General features: G+C 39.0%; 1 protein-coding gene across 1 annotated transcript; it reads left to right on the top strand.

The window, feature by feature from the left end:
- Positions 1–17,161: 17,161 nt before the first annotated feature.
- On the top strand, positions 17,162–21,415 carry LOC145097381 (uncharacterized). Its single transcript, XM_079034927.1, has 12 exons — positions 17,162–17,536; positions 18,155–18,252; positions 18,326–18,412; positions 18,488–18,656; positions 18,775–19,698; positions 19,835–19,995; positions 20,086–20,277; positions 20,363–20,453; positions 20,527–20,695; positions 20,801–20,911; positions 21,000–21,099; positions 21,184–21,415. Exons 1-12 carry the CDS (start codon positions 17,324–17,326, stop codon positions 21,230–21,232), a joined length of 2,364 nt encoding a protein of 787 aa, XP_078891053.1. The 5' UTR covers positions 17,162–17,323; the 3' UTR covers positions 21,233–21,415.
- The last annotated feature ends 5,539 nt before the right edge of the window (positions 21,416–26,954 follow it).

The raw sequence follows: 26,954 nt of genomic DNA, 5'->3' as shown, positions 1-26,954 counted from the left end.
GTCAACATGGACTGTTGACCTTGACTGAGGACTTTGGCCTTAATCAAAGGTTGACTAGTGGGATATGGAGTACCTTACAAGGTTAAGGACTTATGAGTATATTGAACTATGATCAAAGGTGGTGGATCCTGTGTTGAGTGATCCGAGAGTTGGAGTTTACCTTCCGAGTCGACATCTGCGAGGTGAGTTATCCTCACTATATCGATAGGGTCTACAGTACCAAGGCCGACCCTTTTAGTTGTTATTGTTATGGTATGCTACATGTGGTTATGATCTATTTAATTGGAATCAGGGTAGACAGTATGTTATGCTTTTATGATCCGTAGGGATTGGTATGTTAGTGACCTGCTAGGTCGGTGTTCTAGAGAATTCTATGATTGATGATCAGTAAGATAGATATGCTTGATGCTTGTATATGCCCGTATATGATAGTTATGCGCACATGGTTATTTGCTTGTTGGTTGGGTTAAGGCGGTTATGCTTTGTGTTGAAGGCCAACATACCCTATGAGTGGTCCGGGGAGACTGTAGGCCCATGTGGCGGACCAGTCATGCCGAAGGCTCGAGTTAGATCTAGATAGACTGTAGGCCTAGTAGGTCGGACCAGTAAGGCCGATGGCCCAATATACATGTTGATTGATTTATTGTTACTGAAATGGTTTTTGTCAGTGTGGTATTGGTATTTTGGGGGTAGCTCACTAATCCCTCGGGCTTACAGTTTTCAGTTTATTGTTTCAGGTACTTCAGGAGACTGTGGCAAGGCAAAGGTGTGACCGTACCGCTCCTCATCCTTATGCCATGATTTTGGGACACTCTGATGGATAATGATTTGAAAACATTTTGTAAACAATCGTTTGTTGGTTTTTATTTATGATTAAAAAGTTTAAATTTGGTGTAAATTTTAAGGAAGTTACAAGTTGGTATCAGAGCCTTGGTTTGAGTGAATTAGAGGAACACTTGTGTGAATCCAGTCTCAAATCAAGGAGATTTTCGGAAAAGTAAAAATTTTAAAATGGTTTTCAAAATAAGGATGGAGGATGCAGAGGGTACGATCAGTCGGAGCCTGTAAGTAAGCCCCAAAATACCATACAGTTATTTGATATTCTGATATGTTAGAACATCATGCTAGTGCTAGCCTAGGGATCTTCAGGAATCGCATGATAGATTTGCCTAATTAAATGATGCCTATTAGCCTAGGGTTCTTGTATATGGAATTGACATCATAACTGTAGATGTTTAGTGTATGCACCACGACTGTGTGTAGTCAAGATCTTATAGCCTAAGAATTTCTGATTCGACCTTAGTGTAGGATCGGATATTCGAAAGTCTATCGGGTCCAGTGTTATGTGCAGCCAGTGTACATTAGCACTGCAGGGGCTGATGGAAGTTTCATAGATGTCTGAGTGGTGCGGAATGGCAGGATCAGTTGCGAGATAGTCGATGTTCCCTATTAGTGAGGGTTGAGCGCATACTATGTTGAGTATAGTATTAGGGCGTTGTGGTGATACTTGAGACAAATATGGGTAAGTGTGGAAGGTAGTATGGGCTCGTACTACTGAAAGCATAGGACCCATACGTGTAGCAAGGAAGTCACAACCCCTAGGGATTGAGGGTATTGGTCTCCCGACATTATATTGTTTATCTGATATATTGAGTGTGTTTGCAGTATGGTGGTGGCGAGACGTTTTGCTGATGGATCCGGGTCGGGATCTGGGTCAGGATCAGGGACGGGAGACAGAGGGTCAGAGGTGCCGATAACACCTGAGCCCGTAGTTCATATTGGGACTGAGGAGCTGGATGTCAGGATCCGGGAGATTTTGCACGATGAGGTCGTTGCGGATTTCCGAGCGCAGCTACCGGAGATGTTTGGGTCGATCAAGACCGAGATGGTCGAGTATTTTGATGAGCGATATGCAGCTCTGGCAGAGACAACAGTCGCTGCAGCCACTTCGACTGTAACCGCGACATGGGTTGGAGGAGGAGCCAATAGGACTTTCCACTACTGGGACTTCGATAATACGAAGCCCCCGACATTTGATGGTACCCAGGATGCGATCAGGGCTATGCGGTGGTCGTCTAACGTGGAGGGATTTTTCTTCACATGCTCATGTCCTACTGACCAGAAGGTCAGATGTGCACTGAACCTGCTTAGGCTCGGGGCAAAAGACTGGTGGAGACTGATGAGAATTTCATATTCTGATGATCAGCGGTCTGCTATTACTTGGGAGCAGTTCCAGGATATGTTTCGCGCCCGCTATGTTCCGCGCGTGGAACGGGAGCAGTTTGCTCAGGAGTTTTTGACATTGAGATAGAATGGGGAGTCTGTGACGAAGATTACCCGGATGTCCACCTTATTCCTAAGGGATCTACATCCCTAAAACCAATTATATTATAATTGCAATTCCAGTGCCCTAAGTTTAATTAATCTATTTTGACCACAAAATTAATTCTAAATTAATTCTTGATCAATATTAATTAAACAATATGATTTCTCTTTTAAAATATTATTCATATAATATATTAATAAATCATAATTAATCCTTTTTCTCTTTAATTCATCCTATCAGTTGATATGGTGAAGGCAACCCAAAAGGACCATGCTCATAATCGGGTCAAGTACATACCAAAACAGTTATGGACTTAGACACCTAATCCAACACTTCACCCCATGGAAGTCTGGTGTACCGCAACCCTTGAAGTCCCTGAAAGACAGTGTGCATGATCCTGACTGACTGGATGTCATGTCGCTCCTGAACGCCCTGAGGCGATCCTCCATCATCTCTATGATCCCTTCCTTGATCGACCCAAATATAATCGGGGTCTCCTCAAGGTTACCTCTCGTGATATATGACACGATGAACTCGCATAGTCTCTCACCCACTGGCTTGGAACCCAAACCCGAACCTGATCTTGATCCTGACCCTGATCCAAGATCCCGATCCTCCTGCTCCGTGACGTGTAATCATCATCATTCTGAAACAAAATGCATAAATTTCAGGGTCACACATAATCTCGAGAGACCTTACCCACTCTACAAGTTACTTGGTTTTATCTCAGCCCTCCTTGACTCGAGCACGAATCCTTTGCTTTCAATAGTACGGGCTCATACTACCTTCCATACCTATCCGTACTTTCCTCGAGGATTGCTTCGACTTCACCAAGTCCCTTCTACTACCGCTGCACCCTTTGCTAATCTCATCCTAGGCTTACCCTATGGTAACTCTCCAACCACTATTCACTATCAACTGCATAAGAAGTTCCTTCCACCTTTATCTAACTATCTTGCGAATACCATTACCTATCACTAAGACCATATAATTCTTTGAATGAGAGGTTTTGTCCTACAAAGTTTGGACTTAAACAAGAGCTACGAAATAGGGCTAAACCTAACCTTCTGAAATTATTCAGTCATCGCAATATGTAACATGATGTATTTGTTTATTAGTTAGCTAAAGATAGCTAGAACTCTTACTAGCACGAAGCAAGCAGCATTCAGGCATTGAGTAACCCAAACCAAACATATCCTATCTAGGCTAGCATGCAATTCAACAAGCATGTACAACAGGCATAGCAGGCATCTTCCTAGATCCTTAGCCCTATTCTAGCATGCAATTCTCATAGACATATAGTAGGCATAAAAGGCATCCTTCCTAGATCCTTAACCCTAATCTAGCACGCGATTCTCATAATCATATCATAACATAACATAACTTGTATGTGTATCTTAGGGAAAACTTACTTGATCTCGGCTGGTCGCAAGCATCACACGCCTTGTTTTGTTCAAAGGTCATTTCTCTTTTCAAGTTCTTTTCAAATTCCTTTTTTTACAAAATGATTTTCTTTGAAAATTCTCATACCAGGTCCTTAGTTTGAGTCCAGACACACTCGAGAGTGTGCCCGAATACCTCAAACCAAGGCTCTAATACCAACTTGTAACATCCCGAGATTTAGGCCAAAATTTTCATTTTTAATTAAGTAACTTATAAAGGCGTTTACTGAAAACCATTATCGATAAAATATAAGTTCGTAAACCCATAATCAAAAGTCATAAAAACGTGTCAAGGAATAATAATAACATGTCAGAGTACAATCCCATAACATCATAGTGCAGAAATCATGTGTGTGATGCGTTGCTACCGTGCCGGCTCCTTCCCCTTCGACGAAGAGGTACCTAAAAACAAAACTGAAAATTGTAAGCACAAAGCTTAGTGAGTTCCCCCATCATACCACATACCATACATAACACATAATACATGACATACCCGGGTACTAACTACCCCTTCGGTCCTATCGACCGGTATCTTGCCTAGCATATCAGGGTGCCAGCCTCTTCTTCGGTCCTGTCGACCGGTATCTTGCCTAGCATATTAGTGTCTAAGTCCATAACTATTTTGGTATGTACTTGACCCGATGGTGCATGGTCCTTTTGGGTTGCCTTCACCAAAGCAACTGGATAGGATGAATTATGGAGAGAAAAGGATTGATTATGATTTATTAATATATTATGAGAATAATATATTAAAGGAGAAATCATATTGTTTGATTAATATTAGTCAATAATTAATTGATAATTAATTTTGTGGCTAAAAGAGATTAATTAAACTTAAGGGACTGGAATTGTAATTATAAGATAATTGCAATTAGGCTATGGATTACCTTATAATATAAGGTTGGACGAATTCTATGGGAAACCCATTAGAAATCGCCCAAGGCTTGTTAAAGAAGGGTTCATGGGTTGCTAGGGCTTAAGCATCCAAATTAGGGTTTCCTTGTTAGATAACTCTCATAGCCTCACTATTTAAGGACCCCTTGGGCACCAAAAACGCGGGCAACTGAATCCTTAGGGTTTCTACATGTTTTTGGGTGTCTCTTCTCTTCTATTCTTCATCCTCTTGCTCTTGATGTTTGTGAACCATTAGAGGAGTGACATTTGTGACTCTAAGCTTTCTAAAGTCATTACAAGGAGGATTTGAGATTGTTATTGCTACATAACAATCAAGGTAAGATCTAAACCTTATTCATAAGTTAATTTGATTAATTGTATGCTAGATATAGGGTTTAAAATCTTGGATGAATTGCATGTACAATAGAGAAACCTAGATCCAAGCATTAGGGTTTGTATGAGCACATAGGATGTTCTTATGGCTAAAACCCATCAACATAACACATAATACATGACATACACTAGTACTAACTACCCCTTCGGTCCTATCGACCGGTACCTTGCCTAACATATCAGGGTGCCAGCCTCCCCTTCGGTCCTGTCGACCGGTATCTTGCCTAGCATATCAGGGTGCTGGCCTCCCCTTCGGTCCTTTCAACCAGTATCCGGGGACTATTTCACCCTTACCACTACCACATAATATCATAGCACATATGTCTTAAATTTTCTAACATAATTGGGTGCTAGCTACCCTTTCGATCCTTTTGACCGGTATTGGGGTCTAACCTACCCCTCCTATCATATATCATATAACATCATAGCATAGTAGCACATAATCATAACAGATACCAGCATACCTGATAATTGTCACAAAGACAATTATCTCTTCTATAACTCTTACTAGTGGGTCGGCCTTGGTGCCTTCTACCCACTTCTAATTGAAGGTAACTCACCTCGTAAAGCGAAGTGTCTGAACTGTCCTTGTTGTCGGGATCAACTCCTCTAAAACCCTACACATAATCATCTTCCTTAGTCACCATTTCATGGTCAACTTAGGTCAAGGTTAAAGTCAAAGTCAACATCATGGTCAAAGTCACTTTGGGTCAACTCGTCGAGTTCCATAATATAAAGTCGGGACCCTTTGCAATAGACTCGACGAGTTCCTCCTTTAACTCATCGAGCCCATCTTTATGCTAGTTGGGACATTTAGTCCTTGACCCTTTGAGTTCCTCATGAACTTGTCGAGCACATCTTCATACAAGGTGATGCTCTTAGTGTTAGACTCGCCGAGTCCATATTCATATTCTTGGGACATAACCTTGAACTCGCCAAGTTAGTTCATACACTCGCCAAGTCCCACAATTTCCAGGCCCTCCATGAGTCCAACTGACTGCGTGCTCTTCTAACTCAACTCATGGTCCTTTATCACAAATGGTTTTGGTGGGAAACTCGACCCGACCCGCCGAGTCACATGAGTGAATCACAAAGTCCCTCTATGTACAAAATTATACACTTAATTTCAGCGGGCCTTGATGCGTTCAAAACATAAATCTGACCTCCTAGAGTCCATAATACACTTAAAGTTCCAAACTTGACGTCCATCCATGGGGTTTTTTTGGCTTAAAAGGCCCTAAAATGGAGCCTACAAGATGCATGGGGTGCTTATGGCCATAAAGTTGGCACCTTTTATGCCTTAAGAACCATCTATGATTCCATATCTGAAGTCATACTCCTTTATAATCACAAAATCCCGAGTATGGCTCTATAAAAGCTTAGAAAAGGTGGAAATGAACCCTAACTAGAGATCTAAGAGATAGATGGTCAAGTTTGGAGCTTTTTACCTCCAATGAGCTGGAAATAGGAAACAACATCTGGATCTACTAGCTCCCACTTGAACTCCCAAGCTCCTTCTTGCTTCTCAAGCTTCACAACCACCACAAACACAAAAAAATGGCTCAAGAACACTCAAACAAGGTTAGGGTTTTGATTTAGGGCCTTTATGGACTAAGAGGGACGATGGAGGATGGATTGGGGAAAGATAAGGCGTTTAAATAGGGTGCAAACCCTAAATATTAGGGTTCCATATAGACAGGCCTTACCGTCGAGTCGGGGCATCCGACTCGGCGAGTAGGTTCTCCTTCCCGCGTCTAATTTTAACCTCTACTCGACGAGTTGGGGCCTCTAACTCGCCGAGTCCCATAATAAGAGTGCAACATTTTATAATTAAATTACGTACCAGAAACCGGGTGTTACAGAAGCATAAGCTATCACATGACCCCGCTGCATCAAAACTGCTCCCATGTCTGTGATCGAAGCATCACAGTAAACTACGAAGTCATCAAATCCCTCTCGCAAAGTCAGAAAGGTGCCTCGAATAACCCCTGTTTGAGGGTCTCGAAGGTTGCCTGCTGCTCAGGGCCCCAACGGAATGTCATCGACTTCTTGGTCAGTCGGGTAAAAGGAACTGCAATCTTGGAAAAGTCCTAAATAAATTGTAACGCCCGCGAATCCGGGCTAGTCAATTTAGAGGCAATAGGGGTCGAAAACGACTTTTCGACAAAAGATTATTTAGAATAAATAATCTTAACCAAGTTTTAGAGTATGTCACAAGGTTTCTGTACATATAAGGAACGCCGAAATCCGAGTTATAACGAAGAAGTTATGACCCGTTGAAGTTTCGCGACGGAACCGGCACAATACCGGGAAGCGTAAATAGTGAATTTACGATAGAGTGAGATTTAGCTTTAGCAATCTAAACGAAAGTCATAGAATATGTTAAACTAAGAACATCGATAAAAAGAACGCCCAAATCTGACTTCGTATGAAGAAGTTATGATTTTTCGAAGTTTCGTACTAGCAGTGTACAACCCGAAATTCGAATATTAGATCGAGCGGTTTTTAGCCGACATGACCTAAACGAGAATCAAAGATCTCGTTGAGAGTAGCGTAACGAGAAAAAGATGGGCGAAAACGGGTGTCGGATGAAGAAGTTATGAGGATTTAACGGACCAATCGTGTCTCGGCCCGTTAATAATATAAAATTTAAAATCGAGCCAAAATTAGCCGACGAAGTCTAAACGAAAGTTGTAGAGTACGTTCCCACCTTCGCGTGGATATAAAGAACGTCGAAAACGGAGGTCGTACGCGAAAGTTTTGAATTTTTAAAGATGGGCATGCAATTTGCGAAATCTGATCCGAGATAGATGACGTGGCCTCGTCGCAGCCGTCCATCGTCGATCAACAGAGCGCCCTTCGGATCTCGCCACGTCGCCTCGCTTCGCCTTACGCCCCGCGTCGGAGTTCGGTACGCCCAGCGTACCCTCGGTCCTTATCCTCTTCCGAAGTGCGAGCCAGCTGGTGCGAGCTGGCGACCCAATCCGAGATTACGCCCAGCGTAGCTGCTGGACGCGCCGCGTAGTCCGAGGCTGCTGGGGCTATAAATAGCATGCGAGCCATTCTGAGTTTTTCACTCCAAATCCACTTCTTTCTCTCACTAGTTTCTCTCTCTAGCTCATCTAAACCCCCCTAAACCCTAGAAAAACCCCTTAGCACCCTAGGGAAGCCCCGAGGCTCCCGGAGTCCCGAGAAAAAGGAGTTTTTCGGTTTCGAAACGCTGCTCCAATTAAGTTCCGGTTTTCGATAAAATTCGCTGTAAGTATGCTACGCTTACGCAATTTTTAATATAGCTTTCAAATAATTATAGGAATGTTATTAGGTCCTTAAAATAATTATTTGGGCTATTATTATGAGTTATATCGAGTATTATTAACGCTTAACAATACTCGGACTAATTAATTTGTCGCGGTTATCGTTAAACTAAACCCTAGTGGTATCGATACTAGGTTTTATCGAAGGAATATTGTTTTGAGAGTATCGAAGCGCTGTTCGAGTGTTGAGTCACCACCTACTCAGGTGAGTGCATGGTCCCTTTCATCTTACACATAGATATGAAGTATTTTATTATTAATTACGTGCTATGTGCGCATATTGTCTGAATACTTGCTGTCTATGCTGGTGAAAGATTTTTATATATGTTTTAAATGATGTAAACTGTGTAAAGTATTTTATATCTACATAATATGTTGGGTAAAACATGGGTAGATGAATGATGAGGGATAAAAGCTGAAATAGAGGAACATTAGTAGCATGGACCTACTGCCCTATAGGTATACATTGGCAGCAGTGGACCTAGTACCCTATAGATGAGCACTGGCAATTGCGCCACAACCCGTAGATGTTTTAGATCTACGGTAAACGTCCTAGCAGCTGCGCTCTAAGGATAGTATCGGCAGCTGCGCCTAATGGGGAGCCTTATGACCATGACAGTAGCGTTTAAAGGTCAATACCGGCAGAAGCACCTCATAGAAAATGTCACAATTCTGGCAGCTGCGCCTAAGTGACAAGATTAGCAGCTGCGCTTGACCAAAGTGTCATTGGCAACAATGGACTTCATGTTGTTTCCTTAGGATGATCCTTAGGAATGAATGAACGAGAAATAGTTGATTCTTAGGGGAGACCCTTAAAGAATAAAGAAGATAATGGGGATGGGTAATTGGGTTAACTGTTTGATGATTGAACATAATAATTATATTATTGTGGGTTGAAAACCCTATGTACTCACCAGGTTTCCCAACCTGACCCACTCAGTTTATTTATATCACAGGTGTTGATATGAAGTCACATTACACAAAGAGATTTAAAGAGATGTAGATCACTAGTGTAAATAATTGTAAGTTCTGTTTACGCTTATGTTTCTGTATTAACGATGACATCCCAAACGTTTTAAAATGAAATAAATACGTTTCTTCGAAAATGTTTTAATAACGTATTTACCATGTTTTTCTGGGAACAAATTCCGCAACATTTTTATAAAATGAAGTACTCTGATTTTTATAAAGCATAAACAAACCGGTCTTTTTTGGCCGTGATTTCGGGGATGTCACATAAATCTCCTGTAATAACCCGCTATTCCCACGAAACTCCGAATCTCAGTGGAGACCTCGGAACCTCCCACTGCATCATGACCTCTATCTTGGCCAGGTCGACCAGAATACCCTTCTAGTTGACATGATGCCCAAGAAACTGCACCTCGTGCAATCAGAACTTACACTTGGAGAACTTTGAAAAAAGTCGCTCCCTCCTCAGTGTCTCCAAAACCTCCCTCAGGTGCTCCTCATGTTGCTCCTGAGTCTTGGAGTAAACCAAGATGTCATCAATGAAAACTATTATAGACTGATCCAGCATCGGTCTGCACACACGGTTCATCAGGTCCATGAACGCGGCTGGAACATTGGTGAGCCCAAACGGACCACAAACTCATAATGACCATAGCGAGTCCTAAAAGTCGTCTTTTGCACATCATCGTACCTGACTCGCATCTGGTGATACCCTAACCGTAGATCAGTATTGGAGAACCAATATGCTCCTTGAAGTTGGTCAAGCAAATCATCCATCATCGGGAGTGGGTAACGATTCTTCACTGTTACCTTGTTCAGCTACCGGTAGTCTATACACATGCGATGTGACCCGTCCTTCTTCTTCACAATCAGGATTAGGGCTCCCCATGGCGAACTGCTCGGCCTGATAAATCCCTTGTCTAGCAGCTCTTACATCTGCATAGACAACTCCTGCATCTCAGGAGGAGCCAACCGATATGGTGCCTTGGTTATCGAAGTCGCACCAGGAACTAGGACAATCCTAAACTTAACCTGTTTCTCCAGAGGTACCCTAGGTAAATCCTCCGGGTACTCTTGCACTATCAGTACATCATCAATTGTTGCCTTACCCTTGTCCCGAGTTACCACGACATAGACGATGTATCCTGCACAACCCTGCTGAAGGTGACGCCTCGCCCTCGCTGCTGAGTTGAAAATCGGTCCGCGTTGTGGCCTCTCACCCTGGATCACTAGCCCTCCCCCACTTGGAGTGCGAAGCCTCACTAGTTGCTGCTCACAGTCAATCACTGCCCCATTGGGGCTCAACCAATCCACACCCACTGTAACCTTATTCCCTCGCAGGGGAATAGGGACCAAGTCTACTGAGAACTGCTCATCGAAAAACTGTAATGTTCATCCTCTGTGAACCCTCGCAACACTGATGGTCCTGTCATCTGCTATCTCCACATCCAGTGGGCAATCCAGCTCCCCCGGAGCTCCTACGAATCGCTTGCTGAGCGCGAGCGACACAAAAGATCGGGTGGCACCCGGATCAAACAGTACCAAAGCTGATATACAGTTCACTAAGAACGATCCTATAAAAAAACATATAAACATAATCAATAATCAATATCAATAAAGAGATAAGGGAAAGATACATACTCGTCAGCATGTCAGGAGTTGCTCGTGCCTACTTTGCAGTAAGCTGAAAAGCCCTGCACCGCGCCGTAAGCGCCTCATCTAATCCCTGACGACCATCTGTAATCCTCAATGTGGCAGGAGAAGGTGTTGTCACCTTCCCTACTGCTGTTAAACTGGGGCACTGGGACCGCTTGTGTCCCCTCTTATTACACTGAAAGAAAACCATACCTGATGTTGTTGTGGTGGTGGTGGTGGTTGTGTAATCTCGGCTCACATGAGTGGTTTGGCCGCATTTGTAACAGCCCGAACTCCTCGCCTTGCACATTCCCTCATGCATCCTACCGCATTTGTCACAACGCCTGTGGCTCTACTGGCTCCGAGATATGTGATCTGATACCATGGGCTTCTTGCCTGAACTCCCTGACTGAACCCTCAGGTTTTCTATTCCTCTCCATCTCCAAATCCAACTCTCTCTCTCTCTCTCTATCTCTCTCTCTCTCTCTCTCTCTCTCTCTCTCTCTTTCTTTCTCTCTCTCTCGCCCTAACAATCATGTCCTCCAACGTCTTGCAGCTGAAGCGGCTCACAAACTGGCGGATATTACTCCACAACATCTCATGATATTATACCTTTTTCATTTCCTCGTTCGCCATGTACTGCGGAACGAGAAGGGCCCTCTCCCTTGACATCGCGGTGATCTCGGCCACCCTCTTAGTCGTCTGTTGGAGATCGTGGAACTCCCTAGCAAGTTGTAGCACCTCTATCACATGTGCAAACTCGACCATGAACCTGGCCGTAAAGTCACTCCAAGACATAACATCAAGAGTTGCGTCATCACCAATGGCATGTCCGACCTCCTCCCACTAGTCACGTGCCATGTCCTTCAGAAGATAGGACACAAGTTGAACCTTGAGCCCCTCATGACATCTGTTGGTGCGGAATGCATTAGCGACACCCACCAACCATCTAGTGCTCGCAATGGGGGTCCCGAGCCCCATTGTGACAACCCGAAATTTTCCATCCAGTTCAATCTAACACTTCATTGAAAGTCAAACTCATTCCTGCTATCATTTAGCACAATTAGGAGTTTATTTGAGCGTTATGAGCCTTGTACACTTAAGGAATAAGTGTCGGGGTTTATCGGCTGAAGTTATAGCTCAAAGAAATGACCTTAAACACCCCTTCAAGGAGTTCACGGCCAACACATGGTAGTTTACAGCCGTAAACACCATGTGGGCCGTAAACTCTTGCTTATATGTTGATAAGTTGGTCATTTGTTCATTCCTCCCTTCCATTTGGCCCAAATCCTCTCAAGTATCATTCCGATCTTCGTCCCCGAACTTCAAATCTCGTAAGATTATCATCTTAACTAGTTGATATATTGCATGAACTAGTAATCTTACATGATTTCATCCATGAAATCAGTCCATTTTGTAGATCTTCAAGTTTCACCAAGAACACACACTCGTGTTCTTTGCCAAAACTGACCATTCAAGCTCCTAGATCGTAAGTGCTCTTGATCCAACTCATTGTGCACTAAGTTTATCATGTTTAGGACTTAGAAAACATAAGAAATCAAGGGATTCAGGGAGTTTACGGCCAAGGCATGTTCTTGGGACGTAAACCCCTTTTAAGGGTGCAAATGACACCCTAACACCCTAGTAAGCCTTGGATATTAGCATAGAACCTTACACCATTGAACTAGGGACTCCAATACATGAAATGACACTCCTTATCATGAGTTTACGGTCGTAAACTCATGGGGGAGTGGTCCCAGGGCCGTGAACACCATACAAGGTCATTTTAGGACCTTAAACCCACCCAAACACTTGGTTAAAGCTTTGGAGCACTTAACCTCTTGAACCCTTTGAGTTTTAAGCCCCTTTCGGTGACCAAATGAGAGTTTACAGCCAGGAGTTTACTCCCCTGGGCTGTAAATTCCAACACACATGGTCTTTGGACCATAAACTCCCGAATGAGGCCTCGCACTCCTTTGTTGCAACCCGATAGCCTCCTAGCACTTGACCAAAGTATTTTCCTTGTAATATGATGTTTATACATGTTTAATTAGTGTTATAATCACTAATTGTTTATATACATATGTCTTCATATGTAATTAGGATCATTGTGTGTGTCTAAGTCTTCACTTGACACCAAGCACTTATCCGACACGTCCTTCCGATCCGCTCACTGCAGGGGAGTTCATACCCCTTGAATTAACCTTTTAAATGTTTCTAAATGTTTTTAAATGCTTTATGGGGGGAATACAAGTTGAAACATGCTATTTATTATATCAATCACATGTGATTAATAACTAACATGCAAATGGATTTACTATACGTTAATTGTTTTACCAAACAGATTTCTTCAAATTATTTTCATAAACGTTTTATATGTTTAAAAATCTTTAGTAAACTGTTTATCATACAATGTATGTTTCATTTCAAACTCTTTTACAATTGTGTTTCAAACAAAGGTTTCTTTATACTTAAACTGTTTATCAAACAAATACTTTCCAACCGTTTTATAAACTGACATCAAGTCGATCTTTTCTTGGATGTTAATCTTTTTCAAAGGTTTTACAAAAATTATTTTATGATTTTATATTATCAAATTCATGCCCATATATGTATAGTTATATAAGTAATGTTTAAAGGACTTAGGAAGGCTAACTCACTTTGTTTCCTTTTCCTCGTTGGGATGTGGCTATGGGGTATCGGTTATCCGTCCGAATGTCGTCTAAATATTAGTTATATATCATGTATACATATGTAGACATAAAAGTTTTCCTTTCAGTCAGTTTAGTACCTTTGGGTAGCAAAGGCATACTTCAGGTTATACACATACATTATTAGTAACTATTATAGGTATAGTTAGGAGATACTATTTACCATTCCAAGTACAAGGAATCACATAAGATTCAGTTCATTCATGAGTCTATACTAATACATTACATATTATATGAGTACGTTTACATATATACGCTTACATGAGTACGTTTACATATATACGCATACATGAGTACGTTTACATATATACACTTACATGAGTACGTTTACATATATATGCTTACATGAGTACGTTTACATATACACGTTTACATGAGTACATTTACATAGATACGCTTACATGAGAACATTTACATGAGTACGTTGACATAGACACGCTTACATGAACACACTTACATTAATATGTTTAATAGATCCTATTACATAGAATCCGTTATAGACGTTACGGGATTTACCATTCCACACCCAAAGCTGATAGCTACAGTAGGGAAAAGGAGCATCGACAGGTGTCCGAGGTTGTACTTTTCGGCGAGTTTCCACGCCGTGATCATCCTAATGCAAAAGGATACTTTTTAGTTATTATATTATTTTCTTCCTTTACTTTGTGACACATTCACATGAACGACGAGGTAGGATATATTTGATATAGATAAACTATTTTCCTTATTACCTTTATATTGTGACTCATACACATAAACGATGAGGTATACTATAGTTTTATACTAATAGTTAAATAGGGAAAAACCATCACATTTACAGTGATGTTTACTTTCAAAACAATCCGGTCTTGGTAGAAGGCTACTTTCAAAACAATCGGGTCTTAGTAGAAGGATACTTTCAAAACAGTCGGGTCTTGGTAGAAGGCTACTTTCAAAACAGTTAGGTCTTGGTAGAAGATTTCTTTTATACTAGTAGGAATCATAGGGATTTCTAGGGTTTTTCAAACGTTTACAGTTGTTTTACAAACGCTTTCTTACTTAAACAAACTTTTCTTCAAACATTTTTCAAGTCTTTACTTTAGAGTTTTACAAATAAATGACACTAAAATACTTATGAATTCACCAGCTTTTTGGTTGATACTCGCTTTCAAAATAACTTGTATTCTCAGGTCACACATAGACAGGTACGACGACCAAGTTTTGTGAAGACGGAGCAGTTCAGACTCGTCTTTTATTTTGATTATTCATTATGTTGTTATATACTATGAAAGAACACACTTGTAATTAAAATTATACTATTAATGCAATGGATGGTGTTGTTGCTTGTTTACTACTTTGCATTGTTGTGATACTTTACATGACGTCCTCCACCCCAGAACGTTTCTGCCGTTCTTGGTTTTGGGGTGTGACTCACGCGCTACTCTCATCCTAGGCTTGCCCTAGGGTAATCACCATCCCACTCTCTGCCATTAGCTGCATAAGAATTCCCTGCCATCTTTCCCTAACTAGCCCGCGGATACTATTACATATTACTAAAACTAGATAATTATTTGAATGAGAGGTTCTACCCTACAATGGTTAGACTCAAACGAGAGCTGCGAAATAAGGCTAAACCTAACATTCTGAAATTATTTAGTCCTCACAATACGTAACTTAACATATTCGTTTACTAGTTAGTAAAAGATAACTAAAACTCCTAAAAGCACAAAGCAAGCAACATTCGAGCATTGAGTACACATAATCAAGCATATACTGACTAATCTGTACTAGCATGCAATTTGTAAAGCTGATATACATATAACAGGCACATAAGACATCCTTCCTAGATCCTTAACTCAAATCTAGCATGCAATTCTCATAAACATATCATAACATAAACTTGTATGGGTAATCTGGGAGTATTTACTTGAGCTCGACTGATTGCATGCACCACACCCTTTTATAATTTTCAAAGTTCTTTTCGCTTTTTCTAAAATTCTTTTATTTTTCTCAAAGTCATTTCTATAAAAATGGTTTTTCTTTTGAAAATTTCTATACCAGTTCCTTAGTTTGAGTTCAGACACACTCGAAAGTGTGCCCGAATCTCTCAAACCAAGGCTCTGATACCAACTTGAAACATCAAAAAATACGGTCCAAAAATTTCGTTTTAAAAATCATTAATAAAACCATAAATATCATCATCGATAAAAAACATACATCAAGTATATCAAAAATACCATAACACTATCAATGTATCAAAATCACATGTCAAAATATTAGAGTGAAATATCCCAGACTGAAAAGCTGTGGTGTGTGCCATGCAGTTATCCCGAGCTCTTCTCCTTGCTAGTGGAAGTACCTGAAACCAAAACTGAAAACTGCAACCATGAAGCTTAGTGAGTCCCCCAAACTACCACATACCATACACATAACATATAACATAACTTTGGGACTCCATCCAGCTGCATCGGGACGAACCCGACATCGGCTTACCCCGACAATAGATCGCGTTTGGCATCGGGACTCGCCCGACATTTCCACGTTGTGACCTTTATGTCCACGTCGTGAAGTCTTAACACATCACTCCCATAGACTTAACCTTGGTGAGTCACCCTTGGTCAAACATACTTTTCCAAATCGACCCTTTGGGTCTCTTAACTTTGAAATGTTAACATCTCAACCTTTAACTCTGCAAGCTTCATATCGACTAATGATATGATTATCATTTAAACGATCTAATTATGTAAATCCTCCTTTATTTGAATATCTTAATTAGTTTAAGACCCCATCTTAAAATTTAGGATGTTACATAAGCTGATGGCTCGAGAGGGGGCAATCATGTCTTATCATGTCCATATTTTTTAAAAATGAGTAGAATCTGAGTGGAATTCGTAGTTGATAATGATCGAAGAGGCGAACTTGCCCTAATGATTATTGCCTACATGGTATGAGGAGGTAAAAGGAAGAAGAAGAAGACACAAGTGGTGGAAGGGGTGAATTAGGTCATAAGTTTGGAGGAGAAACGATGGGTCAGGTCAAAAGAGGTGGGGGGTTTCAAAGTCAGAGTCTGTGTAGCAAAGAGATAACCGGCTGACCCCTTCAATTTTTACAAAATGACCAAATTGACCAGACAAAACAGTTTGTTCATTTAAAAGGTACGAAAAAAAACTTTAGTGACTGAAATGGTAAATTCAAAATACATAATAGGCCGTTGCGTCATTTCCCCTTTTAGAATCCAGATCAAACAAATAAATCACTTGAACATATTCATTATTAACAACATGCACAAATTGAAAACATTGGTATGTAATCCGGTTATTTTTAAAGATATTATTATTATTATTATTATTATTAATTTTATAAAAAAAATTAAACCAAATAAATCATATTTTACAATAAAATATCTAATAAGGCGGTTTGGATTTTGGAGTTGCCTACACGCATCAAAATACTTCCTTCAAAATTTTGGAAGAAAATCGAAAATTCAGTTGCCGCCTCTAAATTCCCAAAAACTCCAAAATTTTCCCTCCTTCATTTCCAAAACTGTAATTCGAAAATTCACCATCATCCCTCCAAAAATCTCGATTCCATGTTATAAATCTTTCAATCTCTACCGTTTTACGAGTTCTTCTAAAGTACCCCATCAAAAATTTTGCAACAATGGCGGTCGCTCCGAGCCCTAACTCCAAAGCAAGCGTATCTGCTCCGACAAAGGAGAAGAAGCGGAAGATGCTCGGAAGCAGTGTCGAGGAGGAGAATGAAATCAAGGTCGATAATTCCAGCTCAAAACCGAAGAAAAGGAACAGTAATCCAGGGGTTCGTGTCATCGGTGGACGAGTTTATGACTCTGAGAATGGAACCACTTGCCATCAAGTAAGTTTAATTTTGATTTTGTACCAGCATCATTATGTTGCTGTTTACGTTCTGGACCTAGGTTTTAGGTTTTAACGTTTTTGAGTTCGATTCAAGGCACACATGAAATACAATCTGTTACTGCGATTAGTGAAAACAGTGCTTCTCATTTTGAGTATAAACTCGCTGTTACAACTCAGTAGGGCGATGTAAGAATACGAAATGATGGTGAGAGATACGAATGAGCTATAGATCTGTGAATATGCTTTTATACACTTATCTTGTTAGGTTTGGCTTTGACGTCTGAGGTCAACCTTTTAGATCTAAGCTACTAGATTGATATGGATGTTGTTATAAATTAAACAATCAAAGATCCCGTTAGTAATGGTTGATATCTGGAGTCAATTCTTAAAAAAATTGGAGTCTATATCATGAAATTCTTAAGCATTTAGAATTAGTGTCAACTGTGTAGCTGAAATTTGTAGCTCTCAATCCTTGTCCCACTATGTGTGTTTGCAAATGCCACAAACCCCTTATACCTTATATTATCTAACTTAAAGCCTCAGATCCAACTTAAATAATATATATCTCAAGTATATCTTTCTGTTTCTTACCAACAAACTGCATGATGTTTTGAAGTGTCGACAGAAGACATATGCTGTATTTGCAAGCTGCAAGAACAAGTCAAAAACCAAGCCATGTCCCCTCAAGTATTGCAACACTTGCCTCTTGAACAGGTAACCTCCATGTCTTGTGATAATATTACATTAAAGTATGCATTGGTATTAATGTATATGCATTATCTTATAGGTATGGAGAAAAAGTTGAAGATGTGGCTTTGATGGATGAATGGAGTTGTCCCAAGTGTAGAGATGCCTGCAATTGCAGCATCTGCAGGTATGTTTATGAAGATATAATTACCATGTTTCTATATTACATTGTGATTGGTATTAACTTTGCAAGTTTATTTAGGAAAAAACGTGGTCATGAGCCCACTGGTATGCTTGCAGTAATGGCAAAGGCAGGTGGTTTTTCCTCTGTTTCCAACATGCTTGATGTAAAGGGTGCTGAGAATGTTAGTAATTACAAGAGAGTGAAAGAAACAATTGCTTCACCAAGAAAGAAAGACATTTCAGATGAGGTGTGAATGTGTGATTGTGTTTCCATCTCTTTCTTTATTAAATGTTTATATTTCTGAAGATTTTTTCTTTATCATTTTATGGGAGATCTTATGTTGTTTTTTGTGTGAAATTGAATAGGGTGTCATGGTTACTTCACCAAAAACAAAAGGGAAAGAAAATCTTTTTGATGGAAAGACAGATGCAAATGCTGATCCTTCACTCTCAATCACATCTGCTGTTAAAGAGAAACCAAAGAAGTCAAACCAAAAGAAACCCAAAGTAGAAGGGTCAAAGGAAGTAGTTTTAGAAAATGGAAATAGTGATGCAATTAAGCCGAAGAAAAAGAAACAAAGTAAGTTGAGTCCAGAAGGGTCAATTGAGATAGTTTTGGAAATAGGGGACAATGATGCAATTAAGCCAAAGAAAATGAGCCAAAAAAGGTTGAAGCCTGAAGAGTCAAAGGAGATGATTGTGGAAAATGGAAATAGTGATGCTATTAAGCCAAAGAAAATAACCCAAAAGAAGATGAAGTTAGAAAAGTCAAAGGAGGCAATTGTAGAAAATGAGAATATTGATGCAGTTGAGTCAAAGGAAATGACTGTAGAAAATGGGAATAAAGATGCAATGAAGCCAAAGAAAACCAAACAAAAGAAACTGAAGGTAGAAGGGTCAAATGAGATGATTGTAGAGAATGGGAATATTGATTCAATTAAACCAAAGAAAATAACACAAAAGAAGTTAAAGCTAGAAAAGTCAAATGGAGAAAATCCAATTTTGAAGGTTGATGGTGTTCAAAAAAAGCAAAAGGGTATCAAGAAAAGCACTGAAGAGAAGAAAATTGTTAATGAAAATGGAGAAGTCTTAGTTATTACATGTGATCAAAACACAGACCAAAAAAACAAAGTTGACAAAAATGCCCTCAACTTAACTAAACCCATTGTTGACCCCATCATTCCTTTGCCAACAGGAAGTGAATTGGTCAATGTAGCTGGAGTTGACCTCCCAAAAGAAGATGTTGGTAATGCATTGCAGTTTCTTGAATTCTGTTCTACTTTTGGAAAGGTACTCTCAAAATCAAGAAACAACATTCTACTTTTGTATTTCTATTAATTCTTTTTAATCACATCATTCTACCCACATTTTTACTTATTTGTTAATAAAGACTGAAACTTTACATCTATCTTTTCTTTTTTTAAAGGTTTTAGATGTGAAAAAAGGACAAGCTGAAGCAGTTTTAAGAGATTTAATAAAAGTTAGAAGTACAAGACGTGGGAAATGTTCAGTAGCAATCCAGTTTCACATTCAATTGCTTTCTGTTATACAATCGGAATCGGAATCGGAATCGGAATCAGAATCAGAGTATAACACTTACTCATTCCTTTATTCACCTCATTTACTTATACCACAATATTTCATTTTCTTTAATATTAATATTTCATCTTCTTTCAGATCTCCAGTATCAAAACTAACTCATGCAAATGATTCATGGTTAAAAGGTTTAAAAAACTGCATCCCTAAATCATATCTATCAGAGAAAAAAATCGATTCTTTAGATAAAAAATCTGGAGGATATGATACTTTAGACTCATCAACAAAGCTTAGAGTCTTAACATTTCTATGTGATGAAGTTCTTGGAACTGAGTAAGATTATTATTACTTTTCATGTTGTTAAAAATTTAAAGATTAATTAATTTAGTTTATTTAAAGTTGGGGAAATTTTCAACAGAAAAATAAGAAACTGGATGGATGAACAAAATGGTAAGTTTGTTGAAAGGAGAAAGGAAGCAAGGAGTAAACTTTCTGATGCAAGAGAAAAGGTATATAAAACTATAAATGGGTTTTAATTTTTTTAAAAGAAAGAAAGTAGTAATGGTTTTATAAAATTTGTAGGAGAAAAGTTTGAAGCAAAAAATGCAAGATGATATAGCAAAAGCAATTATTCAAAGAGAAGGTGCTCCTCTTACTTTAATGGAACATGATGAAATTGTTTCCAAGATTAAAAAAGAAGCAGCTGAAGCACATGCAGAGATGCTTGCATGTAAACAATTGGTCCCCATAGGTAATTATTTTTATATATAAAATATAATAGTAATGATATTATTATTTATTTGTTATTTTTATATGAATCTAACTTATACCAACTTGTTGCTTTTATGTTAATTAGATAATGAGAGGCCTGATGCTGTGAGAATAGAGCCAACATTCAGGGGCAATGATGGTCATTTTTTCTGGAGATTAAAAGGGTGTTCTGACAAATCTGGTATTCTCCTTCAAGGTTAGTGGATTATTTTTCTACTTCTACATACATTTTATAAAAAATTCTGTTTTTTATAAAAAGCTTATAATTATTGCTTAATTTACAGATATTGGAGATGGGGATCTTTCGGTTGAAACAGTTGATAAATGGACTGAATATGACGGTGAACAGATGGATTTGGTTGAGAAACATATAAATTCATTGAGGTAACTATTTTTTTATTAATAGTAATTTATTTTTTTACAATTATAATTGTTATATTTTTTAAAATTGGTTGTGTTATTGTGTAGGTTGAGAATTGTAAAAGGGTATAAAAACTATGCGATGAAGTTGGTGTAAAATGTTTATGTTTTATTTACATCTTTTATTAGGTTTTAGTTTTTTTTTAATATGTTGTAATCCCTGAATGAGACCTTTTGTGTTTGTGTTTTCTACATGTATAGGTGGAGTAGTTGCAAATGTTTTGTAACCTAACTATATTTCGGTTCTTCAAACTACATGAGTTTAATCTTCTTGTGATCATTATATTTGTTTAATCGGGTAGATTTTTTTTTTAAAATATGATACTTTGTAAGAGGAAGAAAATGAAATTAAGATGTTTTTTGGAAACAAATTATTGATATTATATTGTTATTTATTGTATTTAACTTTTCTAAAAAAGCTAATGATATTGAGCTTGATTTTAGGGATAATTGCAAAAAAGATGATTTTATTAAGTGATGTTTAACAAGTTGATCAACTTTATGTACAAAATGAGGCCATTAAAGTATTTGATACCAAAATGACAATGCAAGAACCATGTTTGCAACATACAAATGCTATTTGGAAGATGTTTTATCTTTGCAAGCAATGAACAAGAAAAAGTTTGAGAGATTTTAGATGTTTAAACATGCAAATGCTCTCCGGTGGATTCTTAATCTTTGTAGGCAACAAAATTAGCTCTTGAAGATTCCTGCCTTCTAGCATGAAATCAACAGCTTTCGAGTGTTCTTTGATTACATCATCTTTTTGCCAACCTTTCATGATGCATGCAACATCTAGAAACATTTTCTTGTAATCCTCCTCTAGAGTAGGGATGAGCAACGGGCCGGACTTGGACTGGACCGGCCCGAAGACCGAAAACCTGAAGACTGAAGATCATGAATTAACTAACCCGAAAACCGGACCGATTTAAAGTGTATCGGGGCCGGGTTCGGTTCGGTCTGGTTCTGGGTACCAAACCGGGTTTCGGGTTTTGGACCGAATTAGACTTTGGCAGTGTTGTTTACAGTTTCGGTCCGATAAAGTTTTGGGTTACAAAATGTGTTTCCTATCTTTGTTGTTTATGTCAAAACACATGAAATCATTCAACTTTTCTATTGAACATCAATACTTGTATTTTTTACGCATGTTTGTAGATCATGTGACAAAAGATGCACTTTTGGTGAACACGTTTGTAGATGTTGATCAACATCTATAATTTTCCATAAAACAGTTTGTACCAACAGTTTTCACAAAACCGACAAAACCTACGTTTTTGTTTTGAACTTTGCAAGGAATATTAACTGCAAAATCATACGTTGTAGGAGTCTACTTAAATCATGTGCAAATGAGGTGTCTACATAAAAAATTACAAACATTATTTAAAAAAAACTACATTACTAATAAAAAAACTGCATTATTTATTAAAAATCTGTATTTAACAGCTTTTACTTATAAAAATACATTAAAAACAGTCCCTTTTATAAAAACTGCACAAGTTATTAAAAAAACTGCATTTAGCAGCTTTATTTATAAAAAACAGCTCATTTTATAAAAAAATTGCACTATTTTTTGAAAAAAACTGCATTATTTGTTAAAAAAACAACATTTTTAACAAGAAAAAACTTTTTTAATAAAAAAAAACTGCACTTTTTTTTATAAAAAAAACAATACTTTAAAAAGGAAAAATAATAATCTTTGGCTTTCCGGTCCGGTCCGGGTTAAGTCCCTTATATCGGGTTCGGTCCGGGCCAAACCCGAAACCCGAATATTGATAAAAGCAAAACCCGAAAACCAGCCCGCTAACATGAAAATCCGGTTCGGTCCGGGTCCGGTCCCGGGTTTCTTCCGGTTCGGTCCGGTCCAACGGGTCGTATGCTCATCCCTACTCTAGAGTAATATAGCTTAGTTCCAATTTTTTCAAAGTCTTTGTTAACGGTATCATTTTTGATCGTTCTAGGGCATCTATCCACTCAAGCTCATTTTTACCACAAAGAAACGAACCCAAAACTTTGATTGTCAAAGGAAGACCCGCCCTATAACGCACAACTTGTCTTGATTGCTTTTCATATTCTTGAATTGGAATCTCTCTCCTAAAAGCATACCTATTAAACAGGCAAATTGCTTCCTTATCAGATAACAAATTGACATCATGAATTAACTTTTCAGACATCATCACAACCAATTCCTAAAGATGGTGCAAGATCTTTGATCCGGGTCTCTATTCCTACTAACTTTTCATCAACATTGAAACTTATAGAACACAACTCTAGTGAAAGTTCTTCAACTATTTATTGAATGAATTTAGCTTCATGCCTGTATTCTAAAAATGATTCAATTAGCCTATTCAAAATCCGACATGACATGCAGGTTACTTTCAAATCAATAACATAAATGATACAACCATTGTAACATCCCAAAAACACAGTCTGAAAATTTCATTTAATTTAATAATAAAAACCATAGTCAATAAACCTCATATAAAAATCATAAGCAATGTATCTCAAAATATTATAACAACTGTCAAGTATATCAGAGCATAAACATCCCAGGCTGAACAAATGTTGTGTGCACTGCAATCTTCCCGAGCTCCTCTTTTGTAAACTGGGTACCTGAAACTGTAAGCACGAAGCTTAGTGAGCTCCCCCAAACTACCACATACCATACAATAACACATAAACAACTATTGGGCCTAGCCCACTGCATCAGACCGGAGTCCGGAAACTGCATCAGACCGAAGTCCGGAAACTGCATTGGACCGAAGTCCGAAACTAACCAGGGCCTTGCCCTCTGCATCGGACCGAAGTCCGGAAATTACATCGGACCGAAGTCCGGAACTAACTGCATCGGACCGAAGTCCGGAACTGAATGAGCATAACATAACATAACATAGACATATCAACTGGCATAAGCACATATACTGCATACTGCTTCGGACCGAAGTCCGGAACACATAACACATAGACATGCTTGAATCACAAAGACATCAAGCACACTGAACTACTGCATCAGATTGAAGTCCGGGACTACTGCTAACTAAACGGACCGACATTGTGGCCGTAGACTCGTTCCTACTGGAAGGAAAACTCACCTCACACTGTTGAAGTCCCACAGACTCAATCCCACACCGCTGAAGTCCCGCAGACTCGACTCCAACTACTAGATGATAGATTCCCGATCTGTCAACATCAAAGTAACACCCAATTAATAATTGGGTTCCACTACATAACTATAATTACATACTTTGGATAATTACTACATTACCCCAAGCTTGGCTTACCCAAGCCCAGGGTCCAATCCATAGGCCCAAAGTCAACTAGGGTTCAAAGCCCAACATATGGCCCAATTTTCTAAATTTGGCCCAAACCTCTACATGGGCTTCCCTGAAGGCCCAATTGTCCAGTCCAGTCCAACATGTCCCATTCTAAGGGCCCAATATCATACAACTCTCTAGGCCCAAACTATGGCCTAATTTGGAAAATTGGGCCCAATCTTCCATTTGGGCCTTACCCTGAAGCCCAATTAATTACCCTAGTCCATTTGATTATTCTACGATGGCCGTCCATTAATAACCCAATCATTAAGGCCCAATAATATACCCAAGTGAAATTAGGGTTTCTCATAAAATGGCGATTAGGGTTAAGTGTTTCTCACTTAACCCATTAAGGGCTTAACCCACAAAGGACTTAATCAACTAAGGACTTAATCCATTAAGTCCATTATTGCTTAGATTAATTTCTGCCAATGATTATTATTTAATATTTCACTTATTAAATAATTCTCGTGTGTGTCATGATAAATTCTTAAATATTAGGATTTTCTCAATTAGACTATTAAGGACTTGATCCATTAATTCCTTTACTCTATTAGATAAATGGCATGGAATAATTTGGGCTTAATTCACAATCCAATCCCAATGGCCCACAAGTGGGCCCAATAAGTCCAAGGTCCCAATACTTACAATTAGGGTTTCATCCAAACATGGCCCAATAGGCCCAAAATTAATCTTTAAACCCATTAGGGGTTTGGCTAGGCCTATTAGGGTTTCGCTTGCGGGGCACCACCCACTACCACCTCGGGTAGTGGTGGTTTACGACGACACACGACGGCGGCCACCACCTTACGGCGGTGGTTACTATTATTTTTATTATTCATGTTAATTACAATTACAAGGTTTTATCCAAAAAAATAATACCCACACTCACTAACATACACTAACTATTACACACATAGCCACACCATTGTGGCCGACGGTGGTGCTTGGCGGAAGCCACCACCTCACGGTGGTGGTGATGGCTTTTCCAGCTAACCAAACCACCGCAACCTTATGAAAATAAACACCACTGATCTACTAGGTTACACACCCATACACAAGCTTGTGGAGGTGGCTGGTGTTTTCAAGATCAGGCAAAAGGAAGGTTACACGACAACAGAAAGGTAATGGTCACCATGGTGGGATGCCATGGTGGTTCCCACGTTTTTCTGGCCAACAGAGAGCATGAACGCACCCACGAACCCGAGCTAAACAAGGGAAACACTCCCAATCACAACCACCTCACGGTGGTTCATGGCAGTCGGAGGGAAAAGCAATGAAACAGCCTCCTTTGATGGTTGAACAAGCGGCAGCGACGACTAGCTGCTGAATGACGAGGTCAGAAGCGAGGTGTCACACCCCCAAACCAAGGATGGCGGAAACGTCCGGGGGTGGAGGACTTCATGTATAGTATCATAACAACATTTGCAATAGTGATTTAAGTAAACACAACCAACATATATATAATTGAAAGAGCTACATCATTGTATGAATTACATGTTTCCAAATCAATTACAATATGTTGACAAAAATGTGAAATGTATGACGCCTTAACGTCCCATCCTCAAAAGCACTTGGTTACCTGTTTAGTGATTTCCTGAGAATACAAGTAGTTTGAAAAAGTGTCAACACAAAGGTTGGTGAGTTCATAAGCACCGGTATGTAGTTATGAAAACCTTTCTTGTAAAAGTGGTATTCGTTCAAGAAAATCCAATATTTTCCTTAATGTGAAAATGTAGTCTTAAAATCCCAAAGACCGAAATGTATAAGTATCTTTCCTTACTTATAGTAAATAATGCAAGTTAAAATCGACATAAAATCGTTTGATTTCAGTGAAATCCCCGTAAATTCTATGTTTGTTAATAATTAATGTGAGTTATTATAACCATGCTATGACCTAGGTGGCCTGAAACGACGTTCTTCAGGTGTCGGAAATGTTATGACATTTGTCACCCCAGACTTGCTGTGACAATCCGAAATTTCCATTCTGTACAAACAATATCACTTCAATAGAAGTTATAACAGTCACGGTAAATTTTCAGACTTTTTCATATAAGTTTGAGTAATTCAGGGTTACACTTCAGGAAATATCAGGAGAGTGGATGCACTAGGGTTTTGTGCAACACTGTTATTCCAACACTCTTTTATATTAGAGATCATTTCGGGAATAAAATATTTTCTGCCAAAAATCTCAGGACTATAAATAGAATTCTGAAACAATTTCATTCATTATTTTACTATTTTACACTGTTGTGATACTGTACATGACGTCCTCCACCCCGGAACATTTCCGCCGTTCTTGGTTTTGTGTGTTTTCATCCAGCAGATTTCACATACTACAAAATGTGATGCATGAAATGGTTTTATATCTTAAAAATACTTTGTTATCAAATGTAGTACTTTTGAAAGGTTTATTTAAAATGACATCAAGTCACTTTTATTATTGTTTCAAAACTCTCAGATGTCTTACAAAACCATTTTTACCTTCTTGAGCAAAACTACACTTAT

The sequence above is a fragment of the Lactuca serriola genome, chromosome 4, assembly GCF_051521515.1.
Source record: "Lactuca serriola cultivar US96UC23 chromosome 4, Lser_US96UC23_V15, whole genome shotgun sequence".
NCBI lineage: Eukaryota > Viridiplantae > Streptophyta > Magnoliopsida > Asterales > Asteraceae > Lactuca > Lactuca serriola.
The sequence above is the reverse complement of the archived record's forward strand: the minus strand, read 5'-3'. Positions and strand labels throughout refer to the sequence as shown.

What these genes read in the sequence shown, in the direction of transcription:
- LOC145097381 (XM_079034927.1), top strand. Translation starts at nt 17,324, where the DNA reads ATGGCGGTCGCTCCGAGCCCTAACTCCAAAGCAAGCGTATCTGCTCCG. An exon ending in AGAAAGACATTTCAGATGAG is followed by an intron (nt 18,657 to 18,774) that starts GTGTGAATGTGT and finishes GAAATTGAATAG; the next exon opens with GGTGTCATGGTTACTTCACC. An exon ending in TTTCTGATGCAAGAGAAAAG is followed by an intron (nt 20,454 to 20,526) that starts GTATATAAAACT and finishes TAAAATTTGTAG; the next exon opens with GAGAAAAGTTTGAAGCAAAA.